At 31.7% G+C, this 11030-nt stretch overlaps 1 protein-coding gene across 1 annotated transcript in view; it reads right to left on the bottom strand.

Annotated features, from left to right (window-relative positions):
* LOC117107357 (mitogen-activated protein kinase kinase kinase kinase 3-like) overlaps positions 1 to 11030 on the bottom strand; it is a 60707-nt gene that overhangs the window by 43351 nt on the left and 6326 nt on the right. Inside the window, 1 exon segment of the mRNA XM_033249008.1 lies at positions 6687 to 6744. Within this exon segment, the coding sequence (XP_033104899.1) occupies positions 6687 to 6744 (58 nt within the window).

Raw genomic sequence — 11030 nt, forward strand, 5'->3', positions numbered from 1 at the left:
AAGCCTACAGTATTACCTATTCATTTTAAGGAAGTCATGTAAACAAATAACACAGAACTACCCTCAGCAGATTGTGTATAGTATAGGCAGTCCCTCTTGATATGCTATTAGGCGTATCCGACTGGTCTGTTTTGAGCAGCTCCTTCTACTCGAACTGCACATGTTGTATTCAACTGGTTGCACAAGCAGCACAAACTCCTCACAAGAGCGGCTCGAACTCCTCGCTGTCTTTTAATGAGCACCACGAGCACACTCTCAGTAGTAAATCACTCCTCGGAAAAGGACCAGTCGAATACACTTATTATTTAACTATGTCAATAACTTGAGATATAGAGATGGGTGTGGTCTAAATTCAGATGATAGCTCAAATGTTATTCTGTTATAGAATTACCTCGGGGCCAAATATTTTCTTGTGCCCAGCTGTTCATATCGTGAATGAATTTATCCACCACAATAGTAGTAGTAGTTGTGAACCTTTATATACCTAATGCTTAAAATATTCGTCTTGCATGCTGTTGAAAGACGTTTTGGTATTGACTTTATTTGTATTTAAATCCCTAACGGTAATTTTTAAGCTTTGTTTGCAAGGTGGTATAACACCAAAAAGATGACCTGCTAAGAACTGTTGAATACAGTTATACTGTGGTCAGTGGGTATTATTCTTTGTCTGATGCTTTCCTATTCATTCTGCTAATAGGCGAACAGTAATATTAGTTAAATTTGCACACAATATGGGTCAGTTGATATTTAGTCCCTTGCTTATTCAATACTGTACCACTTAAAACAAAAGTAAGAACAGTTTCAGAACTACTTTATAATCATATATTTGTTTCCTATGTAAAAAAGAGGACATAATAAAATAATACCACTCATAGGAATATAGTAAACTGGTCAGTTCCCCTATAGAAAAGATATTCATATTTAAACTACAGTAGTTCAAAGTATACAATTGAGAGAATAGAATATACTATTTGTAGTGAAAATTATCTTTACATCAATATTTATGAATTCAGTTAATATTAAATAACTTGATTTAATAACACTAAACAGTATGAAATAATAAACCATTAATCAGTAGGCTATAATTATGTATTACATCATGTTAAACCTACAGTATTTTGATAGCTACTGCAGTGTTTGCCATGATCTCTATCCATTAATCATTTGTACACAACACACATTACATTACTGTACAGATATTTAAGTATGTGTCTACTACTAAAGAAAGGTGTGAGCCAGTGATCATCATAAGCCAGCAATAGGCAATTTAAGTACTTATCACCTAACAAACAATGTGCCAATGACTAATAACGTATTGTATGGACTAATGACTCATCAGCTAGCCCAGTCAATTTAACCCCTGACCTTTGCGTAACCTACTAAATCATAGGTAAACATGTTTTTCAGTGGTTTATTCTCTAAAACCACACATTCATTAAATATTTTGAAGCCTGAATCTGAATAAGAAACTGATATATTTTTCCATTAAATTTGGTTAAGTTTGTATGTGTGTATGTGTATATATATATATATATATATATGTATGGATATATGTATATTATATATGTATGTGTATGTATGTGTATGTATGTATGTGTATATTAAATTAATTTCCATGGGATTCAAATATGAGTTTTTAGTAAACACCAATAGGATACTTCCATGTAAATGGCTAAATTGTGAGTCCTATCGCAGTTAGGCCTAGTTTCCGTAGCAATTATATATTATCAAATTTAAAAAAACTATTCGAAAAAAAGGCACCACTTGTGTGGACTTGATAGTGACCACATATGCTCTGTGGAGTCCATGCAAACAGTCCTTATTATTGAATCGGATTGGTTGATACACAAGTTATGTTTAAACCTCGCTTTTTTTGTTGTTTACATTCACCTTTATTGCAGGAAACCTGGTTCAACTTTTTTTTTTTTTCATCACTACTACAAACTACTACACTAATGTATTGCAATTACTTAGGTAGGCATTTTATGAGTACACATTGTACCCAGAAGAAAAAAAAGTGTACAGAACAAACAAGAACAAAGGAGATAAAGTATAATTCTATGATATGCATTACAGACGAAATGTTTATCCGATACAGAAATATATTTCACAATTTCACTGAAAATTTGAAGTTTATTTTCAATTTTTAGACCTGTTTTTGTAGTAAATTTATCTGTTGTCAATAACAGATATAATGCAAACATGGCCTTTGAAAAAAACCAAAACATTAGGAGCTATATTTGCTGTGGCAAACTATACGATATATAAATTTTTACATATTAAGCTAGGTACTACAGTATATTAACAATTTAATAATTAGGCCTATAATTTGAAATTGTTTCATCTGGTTTTAATATAATATTGTAAATCAAACGGTTGTAAAGTAGGTTTGTGTAATTTATTCTGGTTTAGAAAAAAAAAAATTACAATAGCCATGTATTATTCTAAAATATACTGAATGCAAGTTTTCAAAATTCCAACAATTTATCATTTTCTAAATCATTAGATGCTGAAGTTCATGAGTTAGTGGAACTGAAATAGCAACTGATAGGAATGGTTAGGAACAATGGTGTCTTCCATGGCCACTATTTACATTCTATTTCACATTACTCACACTTCACTACAGAGATATTCTAAGAATTTTTGTCGACAGAAATTCTACAGTCCCAACAGTATGTTTGCTTATTATGAAGAATAAATTAATTGAAACCAGATTGAAAAATATTGTCTAGTACTTGTAATTATTTGATGATATACAGACATAGCAAATTATTGTAGCTACAAATACCATCTTTACTTTTTTTAACATTAAATAAGGTTTATCGTATAAATCATAATATCAATCAATATTAATTATGGTTTCATTACTAATAACAAATATTGATCATTTTTGCTATCGTTTATGGCAATCCTAAGGTTATTATGATAAAATTTAAATCATAATCATGCCCATCACAACAAGTACAATATTTTAAATAAGGCAAATCTAGAGTATGAGAGTCTACTCTAAGAAATTTGGTATAAAAATTTCTGGTAATCATCTGTAAAATAGCCAAGTACAATGGTAGATTTTTCCTACCAAATCTACTAACCTACTGTACTGTATTCAGGGCCAATGATATTTTGAAAAATAGGTAACTTTACTAATAAGGACTCCACCTATGGTATCCACCAGTGTTGTAGCTAGCAGGATTTGATTTGAGTGCCGCTATTACGGCGTGGGGTCCAGCAGCCCGCCCAAGGACCCAGTGGGGTGCAGGGAAAAAGCCCTGCTGGGGGTCAAAGGGGCGAATTCCCCATGAAGCTGAAAGATTTTAGCTGTTTTATAATGATTTGGATAGCTCTCCCACCTCTCTAGGCCTAGGCCTCAGGGAAACGCTACATGAAACAGCTCCTTATTGATTCATACTGTATTTACAATTTTCATTGCGAACAAAATATGTTCAAATGTATTAATAAAATCAATGACAGAAAGATCTAGTGTCGTAGTTATTTACCCAAATTTTCGACTTTCCACATCGGAATACACAGTATGGTATATTATGTGAGTGACATATTAAACTGATATTTTAATTAAAGTTTATACACATTTTGTGCCGGTCTGATGTTTAAAATTTGCTCTCAGTCCAGGTTACTAAACGGTAGAGCCCGTCGTACCCGGCGAGCGCCGACCAGCGTAGCTACAACACTGGTACCAACTACCAACTGGGAACACACCCACAGACAAGTTCCCAAATCCAACAAGAAACCCACATACATATCAACTAGGACCTTCTCTACCAACAGGGAACATCCCATCCAGTTAGTCCTACCTACAGTACAAGGAATTCCTAAAAAATAGGCCCATAAAGAATTTGAAGCCTCTTCCTGTTCTCTAATCCCACCTTGTATTATATAGCTGCCTATAAGTCACTGAAGTTTGTTATATTTTGATCATGTACAGTACGCCTAAATCAATTATTTTCTTTCTAGTTTTAACCAAGTATTCCCCACTCCTACATGCTGCCAATAGCATGCTTTGTCATATCCCCACTCTTCCAATTATATCCTATCAAAATAGAGCCTCATAATTCCCACTTACAAACAAGACGTCTATTTCCTAAACTATGGTATTCATTTAACTCATCCTGCTTTACAGTGGTATAGTTGTAAGTGACAACATCGCATCCTTTACACATGTGATTGTGAGCAAATTACAATGAAACTAAACCATATTTGGCTGATCTCGTTATTTCCTGTATTCCAGATGCTTGCTTACATCATCAGTCAAGAATAACAACGCTCAGTGTTATGGGATTGTAGTTGTACTGTAGTCAAACTCCATTTAGATTCAAATTTCCTTGACAACAGTTATCTTCAGCTTGCATAGTGAGATTTCCCAAATTTCATTACCTAACAGTTAAGTGGTACTTAACCTTATCAACTTAGTATCTTTATAACCAACAAAGGAATACTATAAATCTTTGTCTTCACATTCAGTGATTAAGAGATACTGTACGGTAGTAAATGTACCCAGAATATATTAACTTATGAAAGTGTGTGGCGCAGCAGAAATGCATTGAACCTACCAATCAAATGGTTTGAGTTTGATATTTCTTCTTCTAGCCCAACTTCCGCCCTCATCATTTTAACTCATTTTTGTATTACTGTGAATGCAGGATTTGACGGTAGTGAGTGCGAGAGAGCCCATAACACCTCAGCCCCACATTGGTTGGGAAAATTTTGAGAATATGCAACTCAAGGTGCCCAGATATTGCACTCATACTTTCAAAATCTTAACCGGTAGTATGTTTATAATGATAAACATAATATTTCAACAATACAATACAACAATTATTGTTATTTAGGGGGGTATGATTGCACCGTCTGCACCCAATGCATTCGCCCCAGTATTTATACAATTATTGAAAATGTCATTTGAAATCATATTTGATGACATAATGGGCCCCATACACAGCAAAAGTATTATGTTTAAAGTTCAATATTATTTTGTTTTATTAGGATGCCAATGATAAGACACGTTTACCACCCAGGGGTATGGGTAGCTAGAAGAATCATGATTTGGATAGAAAATGTGACTGTGGTTAATTATTATCAACAGACAAAGTTCCAAACCATTTTCAACAATATGAAAAATATTCGAATAGCATCATTTCTGCTTATTATGGCTAAAGAACTGTTTTAGGGATAATAAACCAAGTACAATGGATAACTTACTACGATATCATGTCATGTTGATAGCATCAACGAAAGCTCGCAGTAAGTTTACATCCATTGTGCTTGGTATATTATTAATGAAAGAATACTACAGTTAATATGAACAAGTTATAACCCATTCAGTTATGAGTATATCCTGTAACATATTTTGTCTGTGTGTAACCGGAGTAATTGTGCCTGCCATGAAAACCAATACAATCTGATTCTGATACTAATCCGTATTTCCTCATGACACAAAATTTACTACCAAATAATAACAACAATTTATATTAATTTATATTAATTTACGATATTCACATTACTATGTCTGTCTTCTTATCAAACAGAGTATCCAGCATTATGTTAACGATTTACAGATTATTATGATTATTATAAATCATTAATTTTGCATGTTCGGATCATGATGTATTTGAGTGGGTCCCAAAGGGAAAAGGTAAGATAAACAGATGAATTGTATTGCACAGTAAGAATGTCTAAATTTGGCATAATGTGCAACCAATGAATAGTAAAATAGCATAAACACCAACTGAACATCTGACTATATAAGGAAAATACAGATGTTTGTATATACATTAATATTTGGTCTACATACATGTATTATGATAAAAAAAAAATGTGGGTTTAAGCTTTCAAGTATAGAATAACTCAATTTAAAAAATCAGGTTGTGATACTCAAGGGTAGAGTTTCGTATAGCAACAAAATTATAAGGTCACTAAAGGCAAAATCGAAAAATAAAAAGCCTCCCCCACCAAAATTATGGCAATATAAACAAAATAAAATATAAATATTTAGAAACCCAGATTCTGATTATATGGTTATCAGGGGATCCATTTTCAGCATCATGAATAATTCAAGGCCAAATACTTTTTTTCTCAAGAAAACAAATAGAGGGGACCAGTACCTTCTTTTATATTTGGTCTTTTTCCATGTTATTACATTTTAACTAATTCTACCATCACCACGCAGTTAATCACTCCATACCAAATTAATCAGGAAGCTAAATATTTAGCTGCCTTGGGTTTAATTAAGTCAAAAAAGGTGGGTGGAAAATGCTTTGGAATTCATAACAGTTTGACCAATGAAATGTCAATTCATCCGTCTTAGCGATTAACATGTAATTTTTACTTACTATTTACCCAGTATTGTAAACTTTTTTGGTCCCTTCAAAATCTGAGAATCCCTGCGATAGTGTTGATTCATTTAATTTATTATAATATATTTTTATAATGTAAAAAGGACTAAAAACATGTTTTGTTTCCAATGAGGTTCTCAATAATTTTATTAAAAAAATAAATATCAAATGAACATAGAGAAAAGCATAAAGTATCTGAAAACAGATTAAAAAAAACCTACAAGTTCTTGTTGCACACTTTGTAACTGGTCATCTGGCACCATCATGGGTAATCATTTCATTTGTAATGTCTGTTATTTTTTATTTTCAATAAAAAGTATCACTTGTTGGACCTACCTGGTTCAATCTTGATAACCTTAATAGCTGCTAAGTCTCCAGTGGTTATCATGCGTGCCTAAAAAAGAAAGTGAACAATTATAATTAAAAATTAAATATAATGAATACAGTAAATAAGCATATACTAAGAATTTTGAAAAGACAATTTTATATTGTTGTCACATGTCGTGCACCTAGAGCGGTTATGGCAGAGTTGCTGCAAACTATAGCTACAGTATACCAGATTTGGTTCAAGCGGAAAACTCATGTATGGTTCCGTAGGTGGAACCAGACTGTTCCTAGTGCACCAAACCACTTCCATTGAATATAATCCACATAATTATTATTATTAATTATGCAAGCCAATTTAACGGGAAAATAACAGGATGTTTACATTTAAAAAGGCATTATGGTACAATATGGACTCATAAAAATACCAAATTACAGTATCATATTAGTAAGTAAAATGGTAACAATAACAAATATACACACATGTGACCTAAGGGCTTGAAAACAGGATATCTATTCCACCAACAGACACAATTACAATATGATTTACCTGTTACCAATTTAGGCTTATAACAGATAGCTGAATTAAATGGTAAAAATAATATTTGCTGTACAGTCAACAATAATTTATCTACATTAACATTGCAACTGAGATATATTGACAATGACAACAGCTCATCCCTGATTGAATACAATGGTCATATTTCAAAAACAATTTTACAGTTCATGCAAAAAAGCGAACATCACAACTGAAAATGTTACTACTGTATATTGGGCAGTTCAGCATTTGTCACCAATCAATATTCATGGTTATTTTTACTCAATCCAAATTATGGACTTAATGTCATAACTGGCACAATGCCTGGGGTTGTAGCCAAAAGGATGTCTCCTGGTAATGATCTCATCTCCACATGCCATAGACAAGAATCCACCATGGTAACCTATTTTTATGAGAATATGTCCACACCCAGAACAAGCTTACTCCCAGTACAAGCTCACCTCCCAGTATACAGTAAGCTCATCCTCAGTATAAGTTCATCCCCAGTATATAAGCTCATTCCTAACTACTAAGGATACTTATGATTACAAATCTAAGTTTAGCTAAAGGATGATATAAGGTACCGCACAGCTGAATACCTACAGTACATAGTCTCTTCTTTTTTTCTACAAGAGTTGGCTTACACTAACAGTCTGTTATGATATTGCGAGTTAGATGGCTACAGTGCTTTCCACTAAAATCACAGTGTTAATTAGGCATTTACCCATAGAGATTCTAACTCAATAATTGAAAAACTCAAATCACTAACAATTTTGTACATTTCTCCCTCTCTTCAAGCCCAATAAAAATATATCATCCTTCAATTAACTACAGTACTTCATTAGATAGACTTCCCAAAGTTTGGTTCAATATAAGTCATCATAAAAAAATTTTAACCGCAGATATAATACTCCTGGCCACGATTTTTGCCATGAAAATTATTTAGGGGAAATATGAAATCTTTACCCTTCAATATGGCTTCCTACATTGAGAATTCCAATGTGAGAGATAAGATATAGCTGTAAGAAATATCATAAGTTACTATGACGATGACCTTGACCTGATGAGGACAGACAAAATCAAAGCAATGCCAAATGTTGAAATTTAAGTAGTTCAATAATTAAATACAAAACCTCAAGATGTTTATTAGTAGCATACAATATATTGTACAGTACAACGATATTGTACAGAGGTACACTATATTTTGACTGCTTATTTTTATGAAGAATTGAACATGATCTTAATTTTTTTGTGCTACATCATCTATTTCATTAGATTTTAAAGAATTATAATTAGTAAAACATCAATCTATATAATATTATAATATTTAGAGATGTTTTTTCTTCAAAAATAATTTACTACACTAAATTTAATTCATTACATGTAAATGAATGAAGACATGTACTGTACTGTGTATCTAAATATTGGTGCAGGTAAAAGTATGATCAAAACAATACAGTATTTATTATAAAAGGGTATATGAAATAACTGCTATACTGTACAGAACATGTACAGTATAGTCAAAAGGCTGGTAAATAAATTCACACTAACTAATAATTTGTTTGTGTGTGAATTAATCTATGAAAATATCTCCTAAAACGGAGTAATTTATCAAGACATTTCGACCTAATATTGTATAGTTCAACTTCCATTCCCTTGAAGTTGTTATCGTGTAAACAGACTTATGCATGTATAAATGTATAAACAGTACTTTCATTGTGATTTTCTAAGTAACCAATAAAAATGAACTGAATTGAATTAATACATATTGAGGGATACACAGTACATTTCACTTTCTTGATGTTTACACAGAAATTAAACATGCATACAGACTATATACAGGTAATATTATTTTGTATATTTACACTGACATGTAAATAAATAACATAGAACGAACGTTACTCCTAATAAAGAGTTTATTTGGAATAACATTCTTTTTACAACTTATTAAAAATTATTTGTTTTACCTTTTAAAAAGAAAAAAATATTTGATTAATAAAAAGGACCAACATGTTAATTTTCAAGAACAAAACTAATATCACCATTTTGCTACTGTATGCTTCATGTTTAGAAAATTAATTTTATTATCAGTAATATTTATTGTTCCGTAAATTGTAAATTTAGTTGAATGAAAGGTTTGTTTGCTATTTTACTTCATTACTTAAAGGTCTGTGTTAAGCATTTCTAACTTTGTCTGTGTTCAGACATAAACTCAAATACATGTGTAATCTAATAATAGCCTTGGGGCTAATTTCGACAGTCATTCGGACGAGTAGAATAAGAACCGGTAAACCAGTAAACTTTTCGTATGTCGTCCTTCATCCAGGGTCAGACACAAGTTTTTTAGCAATATTTTTGTTGTTACTGTTTAAAACTATACATAATCTAGCCTTTGTAACTTCATTTCGAGCTTCAAGTGATTTCTTCACTGTGATAACATTCGGCACATTAGTTCAACTTCCATTCCCTTGAAGTTGTTATCGTGTAAACAGACTTATGCATGTATAAATGTATAAACAGTACTTTCATTGTGATTTTCTAAGTAACCAATAAAAATGAACTGAATTGAATTAATACATATTGAGGGATACACAGTACATTTCACTTTCTTGATGTTTACACAGAAATTAAACATGCATACAGACTATATACAGGTAATATTATTTTGTATATTTACACTGACATGTAAATAAATAACATAGAACGAATGTTACTCCTAATAAAGAGTTTATTTGGAATAACATTCTTTTTACAACTTATATGACAAAATATTATTAAAAATTATTTGTTTTACCTTTTAAAAAGGAGAAAATATTTGATTAATAAAAAGGACCAACATGTTAATTTTCAAGAACAAAACTAATATCACCATTTTGCTACTGTATGCTTCATGTTTAGAAAATTAATTTTATTATCAGTAATATTTATTGTTCCGTAAATTGTAAATTTAGTTGAATGAAAGGTTTGTTTGCTATTTTACTTCATTACTTAAAGGTCTGTGTTAAGCATTTCTAACTTTGTCTGTGTTCAGACATAAACTCAAATACATGTGTAATCTAATAATAGCCTTGGGGCTAATTTCGACAGTCATTCGGACGAGTAGAATAAGAACCGGTAAACCAGTAAACTTTTCGTATGTCGTCCTTCATCCAGGGTCAGACACAAGTTTTTTAGCAATATTTTTGTTGTTACTGTTTAAAACTATACATAATCTAGCCTTTGTAACTTCATTTCGAGCTTCAAGTGATTTCTTCACTGTGATAACATTCGGCACATGTCCACCGCTAGACGACGCCATGTTGTTGTTGACTGTAAAACAACACGTAAAGTTGTTGTTACAAAACTAATTTATAATAGTTATAAAATTATTTTTCTGTTATTGAAATACAAATAACATCTAATTATAATTTTTAAGTTTGTTTTTAAAGCAGTAACACTCACTAACAAATAATAAACTACGAATTAGAAACAACATTTGAACGAATACAGTGACGTATGTAAAAATGTCACTCGCTCGCTAGCTAGCCTACTGTAAAGAACTTCCAATTTTGTTGTAAGTTTAAATGTCATTTTCTCGTGTTTTGCTAAAGTTCTTACTGTCAAACTTTTTTTAATGTTTTTAAATATTAGCTAAGTTATTTTCATAAGAAGTTAAGGCATTATGAGAAAATGGAAAACGGGATTGAACGATAGGAATTTTACTCTGGCCCGGTTTTATACAAATCTAAAGGTCAATTTGTAACATGGGCCTTGTTACATGTGATAAATTACACCTGGAGGCAGCGTGTAATTGAAATATCCACTAAAAAAGATGGGTT

Source organism: Anneissia japonica, unplaced genomic scaffold, assembly GCF_011630105.1.
Source record: "Anneissia japonica isolate Jap-2015-1 unplaced genomic scaffold, ASM1163010v1 scaffold9668_len1562885_cov226, whole genome shotgun sequence".
Taxonomy (NCBI): domain Eukaryota; kingdom Metazoa; phylum Echinodermata; class Crinoidea; order Comatulida; family Comatulidae; genus Anneissia; species Anneissia japonica.